Below are 19,848 nucleotides of genomic sequence, written 5' to 3'. Positions count from 1 at the left end.
CCAAGCTGAAACAGTTTGTCATCCTGCCTTATAGTCAGGGACATCACAAGATGCAGGAAGATTTTTCAGCAGAAAAACTCAATTTATTGCTTCAGCTGACTACATTTACCACCAAAACTGACTGTGCATCTGCATGAAAAGTGCAGAATTTTCCCTTTAAGCAGATCAAATGAAATGAAGCATCTAAATTGCCTGTACATCTGCCATACTGAAATGAATGCATCAAAATAAATTGAAACCAACTGCTACCTAGACAGTTAAATACGTCAACAGTGTACAACGCTATTCTTTGGATAATATTTGGCAGTAATGTAAAGCATATGTAATTTGGTATTCCGGTGTGGTACTTTATAAAACTCAACTCAAAAAGTGATTTTCAGCTGACAAGCTGTGACATCCTAATAGGCTTCCAAATGCAAATAGTGGTTAATGGCTGCCAGGAAAGTGGATGGAAAGAAAATGCCCATCTAAATTTACACAACTCATAAAGCAGAGAGGAAACAGGTCAAACAAGTGACCTCATGCTTATTGTACACTGGTCCATGAATGTATGCATCGATTAAAAGGTAATTCTGAGGGCAAATATCGCTGCCCAAAGCCATGAAATTAGTGGCACCAAAGGTCAGCAAACATTGTCCAGTGTGCACAGTAAAAGTAAAGAGAACATGCAAATATTATAAACCATCTCCTGTGCAAGGTCTGTGACTTTCTGCCAACAAAACTATGAACTTTTTGAAAATAGCTTTTTGTCCTACCTCTGGTGTGGCTGGGGACCCTCCGGCGGCCTGTCGATGAGCTGTGCATGACATGTTGGTAGTGAGACATGTCTGTCGGCGTGTTGGGAACACGGAAGCTGTCCTGGAACCTCTGCATCAAATCCTCTACCGACTCTGTGTTTGGGTCAATGGCTGCGAAAAAGAGATCCAAAGTGAAAATGGCAGGCACGTCATGAGGCTTTAAGGTGAAAATCATTTTGCAAATAGTGACAGACACACAGGATATAGTAAAAAAAAAAATACAATCACAGATGCAGAACGGCCAAAAATAGCTTGCTTTATTTTTTTTTTTCCCCTCTCTTTTCTTTTTTGAAAGACAAGAGATTAGGGTATGATATGCATCATGAGCCACTAGGCTGTCCCATTTAGACACTGTAAAAAAGCAGCACGGTGTTATTTTTTCTATTCTATTTTTTTTCTGGCCTTTAAATGATTCCATCAATTCAATATTGCTTCATCTCTACAGGGATCCTGCCAACGCTTCCCCTGATGGCTCAGTCTCACTCTTCCTGATGAATGACTCCAAAACAACAGGCTGTGGGGAAAGAGGGGGAAGTAGAGAGACAGAGACAGAGAGAGAGAGAGAGAGAGAGAGAGAGAGAGAGAGAGAGAGAGGGGAGTTTGCTTCCTTTTTCTTACAATAGAAATTTACAAAAGGAAAGGACAGGAAATTCCACTGACCTGTCTGGATATGTTCTGGCCCATTTATGCCACCAAAGAGACTAATTATGAGCAGACAGTATTAGACCCATTTGTGCATGACACACACGGAGAGGTAGAAACATGTCTAAAACAGGTAATGACATCCAGCTACATATGTATAGCCTGAGGGCAGTTTGAGGGCTGACGCCATCCCTGCTGTTAACGCCATCCCCACTCCCTATACTGTTGTTGCAGAGAATTAGCATTAATAAATGGTAAATCGATGGCGAATTAAACTGCAGTTAATAGTTATTTCACTGTTAAACAGACAATATTTGGAAATTGTTAATGATTACCAAATGATTTGACTGTATCACATGGTTAATAGTTAATAACTAGTTTGTACACCATCTATAAACATTATTAGGACAGCTATATAAAGTTGCAGCTGATGATTTTTAATACCTTGCATACATAATAACTTATGTAATGTATTTATTTTAACCCAACCTTTTCCTAAATGTACCCAGGTTGTTTTGTTTCCCAAAGCTAAAGAACTAGCTTTGTTACCTCAACCTGCCCAAGTCATTTCTGTGCCTTTATTTTGAAAGTCTACCTAGACATTACATATTTATGATTACTAACTTGACCATGAAGCCCTGTACATGCAAACTGACACTAGAGGATTATCTGCAGCGCCACAGTTTGAAGCGTAGAAGGCCGCTAACCAAGCCGCTCTATTTGACGAGTCGGGAGTGAGAACGCGTTGTTTATTATCTGGGTGGTTGGTGTAAAGTTGCAACTGATGTTTATAAAACTTTGAAAATGGTTAATAAATGTTTGGAAAGCTATATACACATTATGTGAATGTTTGCTAACAGTAAATAAGTAGAGCTAAAGTTTAATTAACTATCTATTTAGCATTTATTAATGATAGTTATTATAAAGTATTATTATTAAAATCTATGGCTCAAACCATGGCTTTGAAACAGCAGTTGCATAATTGTGCTGTGTACTGATAAACCCATGGTGCTGAAGTACCCAACAGATCTGTAAATGTGACTTTTTCACTCAGTCCAGCTTCTATCAGTTTCATCTTGGATCTATAATATTCTCAAAACTAACATTTTAGAACCGAAAGATTCGTTCATGAGTCGTCGGGTGAACGAAACAAACCAGATACACCTGTTAAAAAGGAACAAACTGTCTACTGTCTGGAGCCCTTTGCTACACACTGCCTTATTTCACATGATTGTGAAGTATTAGTTCAATTTAAGTGAGGAGAATTGATTTGTCTGTACCACGTGTCAAACTCAAGAGCTCGCAAAGAATATAATTTGTGCACTACAATTATTACACTGCATTATGGTGTCCATAAACTCCATGTGCCAAAAGGCATCCAGATTTTGTTATCCATGCACTTAAGGCACTTAGACACTTAGAAAGGATCTCAAAATCATATAGCCACATCCAGCAGTGGCAATCTAGCAGGGTGGATGAGGGTAGTAATGTTAGCAGTAGCAGCCTAACAAAAATATCCAAGACAATAAAAGTGGATGCAATGAGAAGGCAATTTAATAAGAGACAGGGAAGCGAATAAATGTTTGCACTTAATGGAGACAAGTGTCTTATACTTCACTTCTTCATTTCTAATAAATTGTGTAATGGTTTTACACTTCATGATCACAAACGTTACACTTGAATGAAAGTAAAAATAATCAAATGCAGAGGCAATTATGTAATATGATAACAAGTAGATACATTAATATAGTCTTACATTTACAGCTGAACCTTGGAGGGCAACCATAATTCTGATGTGTCCTGGGATGAAATTCAGTTTGACATTGCTGGTCTATGCTATATGCATCATCTGCAAACAGCCCATAGGGTCGGACAACTGTGGCCAAAACAAACATCTGCTGAAAAAACTGTGAAAACCTCTCTGTCCCCAAACTTACAGCAACATCGCCATCTCCAAAAGATGGGGCCATTTATCACCCCAACCGCCGCTACCCCCACCTATCATCAACATCTTTTGATCTGTCAGTCTGGCTCTGAGGTGTACTCTTTCCATGAATAATGGTGATGTGTTGCTCCCAGTGGATGCTCATCATGCATGCCGATGAGCGTGCAAGAGCAGGGGAAGAGGGAGATGAAGAGGACGAGGGTGAAAGTGAAGAGGCAGAAGTATCCACATTGTTTTTGATATCATAAATGGAAAGCTAACAATAACAGAGGCGTTGCAGCCTCAGAACAAATATTGGCTTTCGCAATGACACATATTTGCTCTGATTCACTTGTGGTTAAACTCAGCTTATAGTTTGTCGAACAGGGAATTGCTGTTGGTATATCTGCTGTAATAGGCCCATGTAACCAGATGCAAGAGATGATGCAAAGTGACCATGACCTCATTTGGAAGACAGATGTTGGCTTATGCCCTCCGCTTGGCAAGTTAGCAAAGCCCTTAGAACAATGTTCCAAGATTAATAAAAGATGCATAAATTGTTTAAACCTTGAATATACCTTCAAAAAAGGGAATATCCACACGCAGAGCCTCGTGTGTATCCTAGCTTTGAGTCAAAAAGCAAACTGAGGACTTTTGCATCATTGCACACTGAGGATTATTTGCATAGAAGTCATAATAACACTTTGTAATTGGTCAGAATAATTTTTATTCCAATGTACTATTTGTAGTAGGGCTGCACCTGATAACTGTTTTTAAATGATTCATTTATTGATTTTTTTTTTATTAGTCAACTCATCTAAAGACTATGTATTAATTATTCAAAAGTTTTTTTTACTACTCACTTAGCATAACAAATAATATACTTCAAATGAATATCAAAAACATGTCCTACAATCCTGAAATGTAGACACATAGAGGGGCAGGACATTTCTGTGCAGAGTTCACATGTTCTCCACACGGGTTCTCTCTGGGTACTCCAGCTTCCTCCCACAGTCCAAAGACGATTACTCTAAATTGCCCGTGGGTGTGAATGTGGGTGTTTGTCTCTACGTGTCAGGCCTGTGATGAATTTGCGACTTATCCAGGGTGCACCCCGCCTCTCGCCCAATGTCAGCTGGGACAGGTTCCAGCCCCCCTGTGACCACTCGGGATAAGCTGATGGATGATTGTCAGATGCCTGATGAGACAAACCCTGGACCTCAAATTCAAAAGGATTGCTGTGGCGCATATTAATTAATCACAGTTTCAACTCTTTCCCTGAAATTGTCAGTATTTTTACTGAAGTATTTGACCTGAAACTGAAAATTATCATGACATTGATTTATATGCAGGTAAAATAATCACTAGCGAATGTACTTTTGCATCAGTTCAGGGCAAAGAAAACTAATTACTTAATTGAAACGCTTTACAGACTGTAACAGCAGTCACAGACTGTATAACAGTCTGTAATGTTAAAGTAAACAGAAAATATAAAATGACTGAATGACAACATTAGATGACACAGTGAGTAATGTTAAGTTAACAAGTTAACAGCAGTGGTGCTGGTCTCTTGTCAAAGCACTCTGGTGCTTTCATTTCAAGCACTCACGCAGAGCAGTTGTTCTGCTGTGACAAGCCATTTCCAGTTTTTGGAGCTTTAAGAAAAGGTTACTGTTGCAACTCTGTCCAAAACACTCCCACACTTTAGATGACTGTGGCGAGGTTTATGAGCCGCAGCTTGTTCTCCGTGTTTATCTATGCTTTGACGCCTCGCTTCGGTGCAGCAGTTCACTGCGACGCATTGACGTACGTCATGCAAATTGACATAATTTCATAGTGAATTATGCTGATTACGACGGTGAATTGGCACAGCCAGAATTTGGCGATCTTGCTAGCTTGTGCTGTCTTGGCTTGTAACCTGTCCATGTCTCCTGACACATTAAGTAGTTACAAAATGAAGTGCAATCCTGAGCAGGCATTGACTACAATAAGATTTAACACTTTTATTTAGGTTCCAGTTCAGCTGGAGAAAGAAGAAAACAGCAGAGCGACAACCAGAAAATCAATGTAGCACACTAAGAGTGAGCAAAACACATAATGTATAAAACTTCTGCTCATTGTTTACATGGTTTTCTATTTTGATAAACTACAACATCTACTGTACACTGAGTGTTGACTAGGAGCCCAGCCACTGGCCAAAGGTGTTGTAACAAATAATCTATCCATACATTATTATAGAGGGAGTCAAAAAGTCCAACAATATTTGACTTTTTTCAATGTATCTAAACTTCTGTACAGCCAGAGGGCTGGATATCTACTTTCTGGAGATATTTCCATTATGACAGTGTGTTAAAAATTTTGAATCCCTATGTCATCACCACATAAATTCTTCTAAGATGCCCAGAAGGCAGCCGGAATGCTAAATGGGAGTCAAGCACACTCGGGCGGCTGAAACACATGGTTTATTGAGCAAGTGAGCATCAAAGTGAACAACACTACAGTCAAAACTGTGACATATGTAGTGTAATGAAAACAGCACTAGCTTAGGATGATAATTGCTGCAAGTCTGAGTAAGTGTTGAGGGCACGATCGCACATATTTGTTCGTAACAGATGGCTATACGTAATTATTGGTCAGCAATGGTGAAATCTTGGCATGAGACAGACCTTTTTTTACTAAGTTTACACATAGATTAAAGATTTTGAATGGCAGTTAGAAGCTGTCATAAAAATAAAACAGGACATGATGCCATCTAACAGTTTGATTTAGGTTTAACCTAATGCCTTCCAATTTAAATGTTTCCAGTTTAATTTCCTGTTGCAGTTTGCTGATGCGACTCATGGAAATTAAACTCTTTCTAGCACCACAATTCTGCTGAAATGAAGAATAATTACTTGCAGATTTCTGCATGTAGTAATGTACATAATGTATGTTGCTGGATAGACATAAGGAAGTAATTTACTTTGCATTAGAGTGCCATGTGTGCATTTGTCACTTTTGCTGATATCCCATATCACTGCTGCTAAGTGGCTAGTGGCTTCAAATTCACTGTGAGCTGGGAGACATCAATCACTCTCCGCCCCAGCCTTCATTCATACGTTGCTCGATTTAACATCATTCTGCTGCTCACTGCTTGCCTCTAGCTTGTACTGTTGGTAACTGATTAATTCACAATCCAGCTCCCTTCAAACTGCAAAGATATCCAGTTGTTTTTACTTTAAGCTAACTAGCACACAACAAGCTATAATACAGCAACATATAATGTTGTCACATCTGCAGATACAAGTAACACTGAACAACAGTGTATTGTCTGGCTCTGTAAACTGTGTTCCCTTTATCTTCTGGCCTGCTTAATAAGAGAAGGCATCCCTGGTAGGCAGGAAAGCTGCTTTGAACAGAGCCATCATGCTGAAGTCAGTTGTACTCCGCATTAATAGTAGAATAAAGGATAACAAAAATGTTTCGACTGAAGTAACACTTCTTCCAGGTCGCACACCGGCTTTGAAGCTGAAGAAGCTACTGTAGCTGTTGCTTCTGGCTGTATTGTTGTAAACCGAAGTGCGTGTACACCAACCCTTGACTGTGAGTGGGATCTGCCTTGTGCTGAAGGAATGCTTTTGAACACATGACACAGAATCTAAAACAGAGCTCCCTGCATTTTCTGGCACCAGCTTGCAAAGGATTTCCCATTCTCGTGGTTTTCTTCAAGCCAACCAAGCCCCAATTTGGCTTTCCACACGACTGCAAGTCACACATGAGCGCATAGGATGGTGCACAGTGATGCAAAGGAGGTAGCTCACTTCTTATTGGTCCATATACACTCTTACACACACATCATAGGACATGGACTGCAGCATTCCTGACTCTGCCTAATATAAAAGCTCTGCTATGGATCATTGACAGCACTCATAACATAAGATCAGCTAAACAGTAAACTGACCAAAATCTTTTCTTCTATCACAATTTTAAAGTTTTTAAGAACTGATACATACAATATCATAAGACTCACATGTACTGATATACCCCTAAGGTTTACAGGAATCTATTAGAAATTAAATATAATATTAATTAGTATGTTTTCATTAGTGTATAATCTCTTGACAGTATGGATTGCTGTGCTTTTGTTACCTTGTCTTTTTTAAGCTTTGATGACTAAGTGCCAATTTAGGAAGTCCTTGCGCATTGAATTCACCCGTTTGCAGACGACAAAATGAGTTGATCCAGTTTTCCCTGAAATCTCTTTTTTTCCTCAACCATACATTTTTGCATTCTAGTGGTTTCCTATTTCAATTCAACATCAAGCTGCCATGTTGTCCACCAAAATCACTAGCTTTAGCCAATAGCACTAGTATTTACAACACAATATAATTCCTGCAGCGCTTGCAAGGTGTTGCCATGCAACCAATTGCTTTCTGCAAGGTGTCATTCCTAACCCTGACAGGCACTTGTTAAGGAGTTACAGTTTGATGCAGTCAAGTTGTGTTAAATGTAGGCTACTGAGTGTATTGAAATGGGCAGTGGATGTTTAAACTATAATGCATGAATCCTGTGTCATGTTTGGAGGCGCGCAAAACATTTCCGACGGTGCACTTTGAGCCAACGGGCCGCCACTTTCCTTGTGGTGTCAGTACACCAGGCGTAAATGGTAACCTTGAAAGCAAAGTGTGCAGTCAACTAAGGTACTCAAAAATGGTTAAGCGAGCTCTATTCCCTGAGGGTGTATACGGTAGTGCCAGGCTAATTCAGGTACTTGGGGTTAGCAAACAAACAAGAAGGGCTGGAACAGCTGGCACTTAAGCTTTGACCTGCCATGACTGAGGAGAGCGTGTGACAGCATGTTTGAGGTTAACTGCTTGCATACATATTTCATGGCCCCCTGGAACTCTCTTTATCTCTCTTTCTTTGTTCCATTTCGAGGAAGGAAGCGACGCTAGGCCAAACAGGAGCGCCTTGAGCCACAGTCTCCTTGAAATAAAAGTAATCTGTCTCTAAGGTTGTCACGACCCTTTTGCTGAGGTTTGTTTTTATCTGTGTCTTCGGCACAAACACACACATCTTAAATCTCAACCATCTTAAAATACTGAAACATCAGGACGGAAATGCTTTTTGCACCACAGAGTGCGTTTCATCCTGCAAAAGTCATGCATGTTCTTTGGTCACTATTCAAATATGCAGATCAATCATATGACTGAGAACACAACGGTCCAAATCCAGCAAGACTTCAGTTGTGGCAAGACACGCATGTCAGCATTAGTCATAAATACAATACAGGATTTTTTCCAGTATTCCATCTCCTGTAGGTCTCACACTATTTTGCTGTTATGCCACATTTCTCACTTCTGTCAGAAGCAGCTACCAAGATATTTTATTCTGACATTTGTTTTTCTCTAGACCCCGAGTCCACGCTGCCTTCTCATTTTGAGTTCAATGTCAGCTAAAGCTCTGGTGCCTTTATTTTCTCCTTTTCATCTCCCTTATCTGCAGTTACTCCCTTATCAGTGCTGAGTGTGTGTTAACAGTGTCTCATAAGCAGTGGATGTCAACAGCATGCCGCCTCAGTCAACTTATTCCTGGTGGTCTCACAGTGCCCAGTGTGGGAAGATAACCCTTCTCAATTTTTAGTTTTTTTTTGTTTGGCTGCACAGTTGTGCCTGTTCATGTGGGCTTTTTGAGAACGTGTGCATGTATATGCATGTGTGTTTATGTGAATGTAAATGTTTATTCATCTCTTAACTATTGTCCTGCTTTTATTCGCTACATCCTGTGTCTGGAGTCTATTGGAGTTTATTTAAAGACCTCATTTTCATGTTCTCTTGTACTTGAAAATGGGCATGATTTAAATGAATTTCAGTATAAACAATGGCAAAAAATAAACCAATTTGAAGCCTGAAAACATCCTCAAAGATGACAGTATATCCTATGTGTACCTTCACATCCAATGTTACGACCATGGAGCACTGAACATCCGAACAAGGCGCTGCTTAAGTGTCCACTCCAAACATAATACAACCTATCTGCTTTTCATTCCTCCTCCGTTTTCTGCATCTCTCACACACTCCAGCCTCCCCTGGGAGCTCATTGGTGAGCAATGCACTCATACAGACCCTGAGAGGTAAAATATGCTGCCATTTGCTTTCTGATGGATATGTACTCAGTGTTCTTATTAAGGGTCCGCTAAGGTGACAGGAAAGCCTCGCTAGTCAGGCATTTTGACACAGCCATTCACTTGTGACAAGCAAAGCAATAATTTTCAGGTAAATAACTGCTTGCTTAGTGAACAGAATCACTGTCTAACTCTGTCCGTTTTCAAAATTACCTCCCCTATCACCATTACTGCAGAGCCACAATCGAACAGTACTGGATGGGGATGTGCACGATTAGTTGACTAAACAATTAAAAGCCGCTACGCTTGCTAGTCGATGCCAGATATACTAGTCTAATTATTAACAGAGATGCCACTATTCTACAAATCCACAGTCCGATTTGAAAAGATCGTCTATGAAGTCTATGGTATCAAGCGTGATACAATGGACGGAGAAAAAACAAAATACCGGGACAAGGATTCTGCCGTTGATTTTGAGGCTGGCTGAGGCTGCAGCTAGTGCCCCCCCCACCCCGCTAATGGTTGGATGGTGTTATAGCAAAAAGTGGGACGGATCCCATCTTGTGGCAGAATTTTGATCTACAATATGAAAACAAGGCTGCATGTATACAGGCTGAGTCAGACTAAACTAGCGTACAACCACTCGACTGGAGCGATGTGAAACAACATTCAGTGCAGGCACGTGGACGTTAACCCGCAAGGAGAGCAGGGTGCTAACATTAGCCACACTGTGCAAAAGCTAACATTACAATATCATATACGACATTGTTTACATGCAGATGCTGTAATCATGCATCTGAAAAGGAAACGCATTTAGTCAGTTATTGTCACATTTAATGGCACAAAGTTACACAAATTTCTGCAGCATTTAAAATACTATTTTTTGATTTCAGAATGCAATTAACAGCTTCAAACGGCTCTCAGCGTGCAATATTTTATCTAACAATGTTTAACCATATCAATTAATAAATTGTACTTCATGTTTTCTTACTCTTAAGCTAGTTTACATGTCTAAATTAAAATTTCTGTTTAATCGACGGGGAAATTAATTACCAGAAACATCCTTGGTAGTGGATAACTATCTCTTTAATTTAATTTGTGTATCGAAAAATGCTGACAATCTCTCCTATGAGCTTATGGTGAGAGACCCTTCATTTGTGACAAATTTGACAAGTATTTGACAGTATTTGAGTCACTTTAGTTTGGCTGGTGAGAATGATTTACTAAATAATGCCAAGAGGTAAAGTAAACAAGAAAAAGAAAATGTGGGTGGCATAATATTTCCACAGTAAACTTAGGAGATGAGAATTAATTGCTTTATCAAAATATTTACAGTGTCTGCTACAAATTCTGGGAATACAATCACAACAGACATAATAAATGTGAACAGTGTGATATAATTTATCACAATCAACAGAGGGGTTAACAATAGACAGGTGTACAAATACATGTTTCCTACAGGAAGATTCACTGGCGAAGCACTAATTTGCAGCAGCAGAGGTTTCTAAAAATACATTGCATGACAAAGTCTGATCCAATGATGCCTGTATCTGATGCCTGTACCTTTACAGAAAATGATACCCAGCACCAGGAAGGGCAACAGTTGTTCTGTCAGCAAAAAAAAAAAAAAAATCACTGAAGGACTAGCTACTCTAAAAAGCCGAATGAACAAGACTAGACCGGCTTCCACCAAATCGCTGATACAGCCTATGGGAATTACTGTCTGTCAGAAACTGAAACCTTTGACCATGACTCTCTGTCCATAAATAGTGCTTGACCCTTATTTTTCTTAGGCTCGAGAAGATATTTCCTCTCTACTGAAAGTCAGAGAGACACAGGGCAACATTTTCAGGATCTTCAGCGATGCCCTGCGCCCTCAGGCAGGTGCTGATACCGCTTGCAATGCAGCTTGGCAGATGGATTAGAGTGTTCTGGATCCACACGCGTGCACGGTAGTAGGAGACTCCATGCCATATAATGCCACATTTCACCCTACAGATGTTGCCTTTACACTTAAACTGGCTTTAGCCAAATGTGTTTATATTTTTGAGGATTTCACTGCATTACATGTTGCTCCCATTATGTGTCAGTTACCAGTTTTGTTCCAGACAAATATCCCATATTAGCTTGACTGCTTTGAAATGTGTTCTGGTCTTATTTCATCAGACAAGCCCTTCAAACTAGAAGAGCGTACTCACTAGAATGCATGTCTCCACCAGGCAACCTGAAAGGGATATTTGGATGTAACCTCTTTGTAATCACCAGCAGTTTTAATTACATGCTTTCACAGAAACCATAACAGATTTACAGTTACTTTTATTGCGAAATGTAATTACATGGAACTAGTTACATGCAATTAGTTACTCTCCAGCACTGCTAGCATCCTATTAGACATTTCTAATGTGATGACTGTTGCCTGCCTAGATGCAAACAAAAGTCCTTCAGCACACAGTCCGTAAGTGTGCATAAAAAGTCATTTTTGAGGTAAACCGCAGACAAGCTCCATATCAGTTGGTCAAACATGCATGCATGCTTATAATCATCCATTTGGTCAAAAGCATTTCGGAAAACAATAATATGATTTCATCGTATGATACAACTCATAAGAAAACTGGAAGGACAATCAAATTATTGCCAAGCCCCTAGCGGGTACATTTTCAAATATAAACTTTAATATCATTCACACACTATCAGCAGCATCCACCCAATGGTGTAGAAACCAATTCTGGAGAAAAATAAAAGATTATTGGGCCAAATTCCCTTGCCATTAAATTACCAATACCTTGGACCGGAGGCTCGAAGATGGTTGATTGTTGAATCACATTCCCAGTTTGTGAAATACTGGCATTCTGTCAATGAGAGTCAGCAATCAACTATGATACTGACCTGTATCTTTTCTAAAGCCTAAAGATGGAGCCAACAGGAGGAGCAGAAGTCTAGTTTTCTCTCAGAGCACTTGAATTATGTTATGGTTAAACGCTGTGATGGAACTTTCCCCAGTGACACTAAAAATAAACTGCCTACCCTTGCTTTAAAGCCTAGAGGAATAGAATAAACAAAATAAAATGACAAAGGCTCACCCAGAGTGGAACAAATGCTGTGATATCAGTTATGCACATATTGCTAATTGAGCGACACTTCTGCCACATGCATGTTTTTATAACTGGGAGTCAGTTATGGACTCCTATTCCTATTCTGAGCTTTCCCGCCTGGCAGCCCAACAGCATTCATATTCACGGAAGCAGATGTAGCCACAAGGGAAATGATGGGAACATTTCTGTAGATCTTTGGACCCTACAAACCCCTGCTGTTTTAATTTGGAGCAAATCTGCGGGAGGAAAAGAAAAAGAGAGCCCAAGAAATTAAATTCCTGCAGATTTCTATTTTTTTTTTTTATTACATTTCCTTTTATCGGTCTTTTCTTGCGCCTTTTCTTTGCCTCTACCTCCAACACATGCCAAGAAACTCACACACATACACACACACACAGACTCTCTAGTCGAATCTCTTTTCCCTTGTTTTTTCTCCCCCCTTCACGGCTTGGGGAGCAAATGAGTGCAGAGGAGATCAATGGAGAGGAAATGGGGGTTCACCCCAGCTCTGATTCCCTCAGTGATTTATTAAATTTGCCATTGTTTCAATAGGAGCAGTCCAGTCCAGCTCTCTGGGAAAGCTTTGACAGCGCTGCTTCTGGAAGTGTGACAGGTACATGAGAAGGGAGTAAGAGGTTAGACAGATACAAAGAAAAAGACAAAAGTGTCAGAGAGAGACACGGGATCCAGTGTCTGAGAAGACAAGGGCTCCAGATATGAATGGAGAACGAGGTGTGAGAGAGAAAAGAGATAGAGCCGGAGAAGTGTGAGATGGGTAAACAATGGATGCCAAGGGAAGAGAAAGGAGATGATGTTGGGAATGAGATGCAGATAAGAGAGCCAGCGGGGATAAAGAGCAGAGGGTAAAGCAGTGTAAGCTGTAAATATGAGAGGAAGATGGACGGGGAAATAGCAAGGGGGAGAATGTGATGACAGAAAGAAAAGAGCAAGAATGCAAGTCGATATACAATAAGAGAAAGAGGCAATGAAATAAAAGGGAATCAGTGAGAAAGGGGAAGATGACAAACTAATCAGTCAAATTCATTCATATTGATGCTGGGGCACTTTGGTACTATCACCATATGTGAGTACAGATTCACTACATATTGCAATTCTTAATTATTGCAATTTGATATTAAAATTTATGCTTGTTTTTTAAACACGTTAAAAGGTTGCATCTTACAGTTCTAGAGACTGTAAAAAAAAACATGTTGGTCAGTTTGTCTTAGTTTTCTTCAACAGCATTATTGCTATACTATATAGTAAATAAAATACATTTTGACATAAACTGCAACATTTAGCTTCCCCTGCTCATCAATCTAGTGAACAATAAGCAATAAAGAAAATAAATGTATTTTCCAAGTAGTGGCTGTGTTTCTAAACCCACTGAGAATTTTGAGCCTGAGTTTTGAATTCATCAGCTAATTTCCACAGTGTAAAGGAAACGTATGCATTAAAATATGAGCTTGCATTTAATTTTGCTTTCTTTCTTTTCATTTTGAAGTACCCCGATTTCTTTTTGTTTGGGAAGGATGCTTGATTAACTGTGTTTTGAGATAAATCTCAGTGTGGGGCGGACCAAACCATTCTGTGCCTACTGGGGACATTTTTAAGGCCTCAGAGAGCCTCCACAATCTTTTCTTTGGATAAACAAGTTCAGTCTCTCAAATTAAGCCAAGCCAGAGTGTAGTTGTGAAAGTACTTTTTCTCATGTAGCATTTAATAGTTTTAGAAAATATCTTACTGTAATGTGTGAATAATGCGATGATGCAGTCATCAACCTTACTTTTCTTTTTTGCAGTATTGCTTACAACAAATCGCAATAAAGCAAATATTTTGTGCTCTTAAAATGATTCATGAATAGGCAAACGTGGTGCCACAATGCTTGATCCGTCTTATATTTGAAAACACAAAACAAAAACCACAGAAACAGATCTGTAATCCCAAACTAACTGAGATAAATTCTAAAGGGAAAAATGTTGAAGGCATTGCCAGAGTTTTAGTCATTTTGCATAATCCATGCCATTGTAGAATAAACGCTTAACAGTGGCTGAGTTGGATACAACTAACTTTAAAAAAAAAAAAAAGGTTTGACAGGAGATAATACAAACCAAAAAAGAAAAAAAAAAGTTTGACAGTTTTCGCTCTCCTTACATCTCAGCAAGAAAGGCATGGGAGGGACTGCATTTTCCTCCTATGGTGACGGCCCAGACAGTACAAACTGATATTGACAATTGAAAACACTTTAAGACATCTGGCGGACTTAGAAAAACACCAAGAACAGACAGAAACCCCCCCGCTCTCTCTGTTCTCTGCAGGATTTGAACATTTACTGTCTCATGCCTTGTCATCCCCAGCCACTGGAAAGCATGTAATGTCCCATCTTTAGTCAGACACTTTTCCTTTCTGCTTGCTTTTGCCTCTACTTGTATATTCTCGGGCCTCTGCTGTTTGCCGAGGAGCAAGAATAAAGTGCTATCTATAGCTCAGCTCTTGCCATGGGCCAGAATAAAATATGGATGTGTCTCCCCATGCTGCGCCAGCTGAACATTGCAGGCCAAGCTCTGACCTCCAACTGCTCCTGACAGGCTGAACCTCCTGACTGACAATCACAAATAATCCCAGATCGTGAGACGGGAAGATCCAAATGATGAGAATACCTTAAAACAAATGTATCTGTTGTGACAGGGTGGAAGACTGCAACTCAAAAATGTATGGATGAATTATTCTGTTTCTAAATTTTTAATAAGTAACGATGCCACAGTGATGTGCAAACCTATTCCTGGCAGGAAACACCTGGAGACACCTACTGTAAAGGCCTGTAAGCTCTATTCTGGTAGGCATATCAGTGGCCCGAGGTAAATGGTGATAGCAACTTTCCAAGCAAAAGATTTCATTATTATTTTGACACGCTTGTTCCACAATGAAAAAAGAAACAGAGGAAGACATTACAAGTCATCATTCCTTCAATCAGATATTGTTAAATGGCTTTGCACTCAGTCTGGTGCAATCTTAAACGGTTCTGTGAGCCAAGATTACATGTAAAGTCGAATCCGTGCGAAGACACTGTCGCTACACATTTGCATGGCTTTGAAGTATGCTGAGGAACAGAAAGAAAGGCAGCGGCATCCTTTGACTACCAATCAAGCCTTCCCAAGATGCACTGTTGACCATGCCGCGGGTCCAATCTTAGAAAGCAAGGTGGCGCAAAGGTCAACGATGCATCCTGTGGAGCAGTGATGATTGACCATGTCTCATATCTCAAGAAATCTCTTAAAACTGATTAGGGCTTGGATTATACTCCCAAACGTACGTGTAAATGGATAAATCACATGCAATAGACTGCATCTATAGGATCGGTGTAGTGTTCACAGCCATGTTCACCTTCTGATGACAAATTTTAAAACATTTTCATCACACAGACTTTTGCACGCAAGGTGTCATTTCTTCAGCTTGTGGCTAAAGACTTCTAGCTATTTTTGCCGCTGAGTCATGCAGATTTGGCAGCTTTCTGCTTGACTATGTCATCCCAGCCTTTTTGCCATCATTTCTATTTCGCCAGACACTGTCAAAATTGTCGAGATTTGTTCACGAGGCTCCCGGCAATGCCTCCTGGCTGAAGAGTTAATGCCGCCTGCTTTGCCCGGGCCGGGGATTCGGCAGGTTTTCTTCAGCCACGGCAGTAGATCTCATGACCTCCTCACCCATGGTCAGCACTGAGATTGTTTCATATTCTTCTGTGAGTCACGACAGAGTACTGAAATCCTCAAACTCAGGAGTGAGTCACCCTCCTAACACTTTTCACAGAGAGCTTTTGACCTAATGGGCCAAATGGCAAAGATCCAGCTAATCTCTGGGGAACCCCTCTGAATGCAATTATCAAAATGGCACAAAAATTTACTCAGTTTCATTCCTGTTTGCAAATTTGTTCAGTGTTTCACCGGAATGCTCTGCCAGTCTGTTAATCTGTGAGTGGAGAGAAGTGGTTCCCTGTTTTGATCCCTCAGAGTTCTGAATAGTGTACCACTCATAAAAATTGGGTTCTGGTCAGTAAGGATATTTTTGTCTATACCTGCCTGAAAACCCTGAGCGTGACTGCAGCCAATTGCTTAGCTGTTACCTCTCTCAAGGGGTAGGCTTCCACATAATTGGTAGCGTAGCAATTTGGGTCAAAACACTGTATTTCTGCTCCAGGATTGTAACCTCCTCCGCCTGTCTTCTGTCTCGCTCTAAGTGCAGTTGCACGAAGGTCCTGAAAAATCATAACCAAGATGACGAGGCAGGACTCAGCAGACGAGTGGGGTTCATTCCTGGCTGAAAACCATCTTCTACTGCACCTATAATGCCACCTGTCTCCACTCTTGACTTCAGACACCACTTTAAATTAGTGTCATTATCACCACCCAGTATATGAGTTTTTTTAAATGTACATATGATTTTTTTTCAGCTAGTCTATTCAATTCCTGGGATAAAATAAGAGAAATTGTAGGGACTAATGTGTGTAAATGTTACATGTTATGTTAAATGCACCTGGAATCTTCTCAAAATGCTGTCAGAGTCACTCTTTTCCACGTTGACTGGCTTTGACAAGACTTTGGAGCTGGTAGATTACGTACTGTGAGTTGGGCAGCGCTTGGTTTTACGTCATCCGTTCAGTAGGAAAAAATGTCAGCCTGCCTGGTCGCTAACTTTCTCATATTACAGCTAAATGGTACACTAAAATACGCCTCTGAAAACATTTCAGGTGAGAAATGGGCAATGCAGTAACAGAATCTCAATTCGTATTCATTCAGCACTGCCTAGTTCAACAATTTGATGTTAGTTTTGTGAGCCTGGTGCGTTGGGCGAGACAGACTCACTGAGAATGAATGTCAATCACAAGGCAACCCTGCTTTATCTTCTGTTTTACTCTAGATGGGACCATAATTTACAAAATGAACTTCATGCTGTGTTGAAGATGACTTGGAACTAATAATTAAGACCATGAACTCATTAGGAAACTGCTTACTGCTATAAGCGAACATACAATCCAACCTCTTTTTGTAACCAGTTGCCTCCTGATGGCCATTTAAAGAATTCAGGTTTAAGGCACTTCTTCATTAGCTTCACCTTTTAGATCCAGAGGCTCTGTCCACTATTTATTACACTGTCTATGTAGATTATTATTATGAACTTTGGCACATCTATAACTGTAAATGTGGAGAATCTAAAAGGAGATACTCCATTCAGTTGCTTCTGGCTTTTGGAGATTTTTTTGATTGAGACCTATTTATTCTGGAGGTTCTGACATATTTTCTTTTGCATTAACTATTTAATTATCTACATCTAAAATTTACCTTAGTCTGATGGTGTTTTTCTTTTTATGATCATTAAAGACACTAAATGGCACTTCTACACCTTTGTGCAATGAGACACTGATGAATGTCCTCATGGTAAAAACTATGTTTAACTTTTGACAAAATTAATTGTTTCCAGATCTTGGTACAGTGTTGCTGGGAAATTTCCGGCACATGTAGGAGTGGAAATGAAGCAGAAAAGACATTATGCAAATATAATTATGATAGGGTGCCAATTTATCACACACCGAGATAATTCATCACACCCAGAAACAATCCAGTTAATTTAATACGCTGCAAGCAACAGTATTTTTCCTACAATTACATATTGACCAAAGGCAGGCCAAGGAGAACAGCTGCAGTTATTCTCTCCTGAACAACCCCCAAAAAAATGGAAGAATAGCTGTTTGTATGGTGGCTTGGACAGAGGCCCATGTTTTACACATAATTTGAGGCTGTAACATTTCAATTGTCTTGTATTTATGAGGGCATAACCTGAAGATCATTGTTTTTATTGCTTCTGTTTTAGTTATAATTACAAAGGGAAAATATAAATTTTTAAGGAGGCCAAGCATGAAGTCATGGTGCCTATTAGTCTGATTTCTACTGCCTTTTCCTTGTTAGCTTGAACAGTTTGAATAAGCAGAATAATAACTTTAATGAATTAAGAGTCTTTGAAATGCAGGGAGCACAGAAACATTGAAGGATATATTGACCATTTCATGTGGGTGAGCAGCCCAAACCACATTTCAAAACAGCCTCATAAAGATGGGTCATGAGTTGGCATGCGATCGATCGACCCACATATATTGATCTGGCATCGCGTTGGTGCTTGTAAACCCATTTCTACTGGCATGTCTTGATTTTTGCCTGTCTGTACGTCTCTGACAAAGGCCTCGCGTTGGATCCGATTACAAAGGCCTCATTTCTCTGCGAGTTACTATACTTGGACGGGTTCTTCTGTTCTCTCCCATTTTATTCTCGTCTTTTCGGCTGTAAATAATCTCATCAGACGTTGTTGTGCATCGGAGGGTTTATTTATTTTGTGATCCTTTTTAAACTTCCTGACAAAGATAATGTGCTTGAGATCGCAGAAGCCATGATTGATGAAACTGACACAAGCTGGCTGGGTGTTTCACACTGGAGTGGGCCAGACTCCAATTTTATGATGAACTGCTTACAAAAATTTTGGTGACACTTTATTCAAAGGGGTTTGGATACAACTCTCATTACACTGTAATAACTGTGTCATGACACTATTCAGTCATTCGGTCAATTGTGCCATTTTTAATGCAAACTTGACATGCTTTGAGACGTCTTTATTATGACAACTTGACATTAATCAGTTTTCTTGCTGAGTTTGCTTCCTGGCATCCTGAGGCTGAGTCAGCTAATTATGTGCCTAGCTCTGTGGTTAACCAAACTAACTAGCTGACACAAGCTACAGATAAAAGCAGACAGGGGTTAGCCTAATTTAGCAACAAGAAAATTTGCTAACCGCTAACTGTGCATCAGGTAAATCTGCAAGCTTAATCACCTCAGTCATCAAACTGGCATTACAACATTTAATGACACCTTTATGAAAGTCCAAATGATATCACAGGTTTCACGATGGCCAGTGTCAAAACCAACCACATACAACAGTTTAATGTGATGTTAAAACATCAAGCTAAACACTCTCTTTAAGTCTGATAATGTCAAGTTGTCACAAAGTCAACTATGCATTAAAAATGATTAAATTAATGACAACAGTCATAAACATCCATTAAGACTTCCCAGATTCATTAAGAAGGTGGTTATGACAGTTTTATGCGCACCCCTTCAAATAAAGTGTTACCAAAAATTCCAATTCAGTCCACATTTATTGGATTAATTGCCTTGGAAATTACTCAAACACACGGCAATATGTTTGATCTTGATCATGCATGATGTGTGCACACACTTGTACATATGC

At 39.8% G+C, this 19,848-nt stretch overlaps 1 protein-coding gene across 2 annotated transcripts in view; it reads right to left on the bottom strand.

Annotated features, from left to right (window-relative positions):
- astn2 (astrotactin 2) overlaps window positions 1–19,848 on the bottom strand; it is a 382,265-nt gene that overhangs the window by 236,037 nt on the left and 126,380 nt on the right. For both annotated transcript variants that reach the window (XM_084745505.1, XM_084745506.1), the window contains exon 4: window positions 756–908. In XM_084745505.1, coding sequence (XP_084601631.1) covers window positions 756–908 — 153 coding nt within the window. The remainder of the gene's footprint in view (window positions 1–755; window positions 909–19,848) is intronic.

This window comes from Lutjanus erythropterus, chromosome 20 (assembly GCF_056507025.1).
Source record: "Lutjanus erythropterus isolate fLutEry1 chromosome 20, fLutEry1.hap2, whole genome shotgun sequence".
Lineage (NCBI taxonomy): Eukaryota > Metazoa > Chordata > Actinopteri > Lutjaniformes > Lutjanidae > Lutjanus > Lutjanus erythropterus.
Note: the sequence above shows the minus strand (reverse complement) of the source record. Positions and strands in the feature narration are given on the sequence as shown.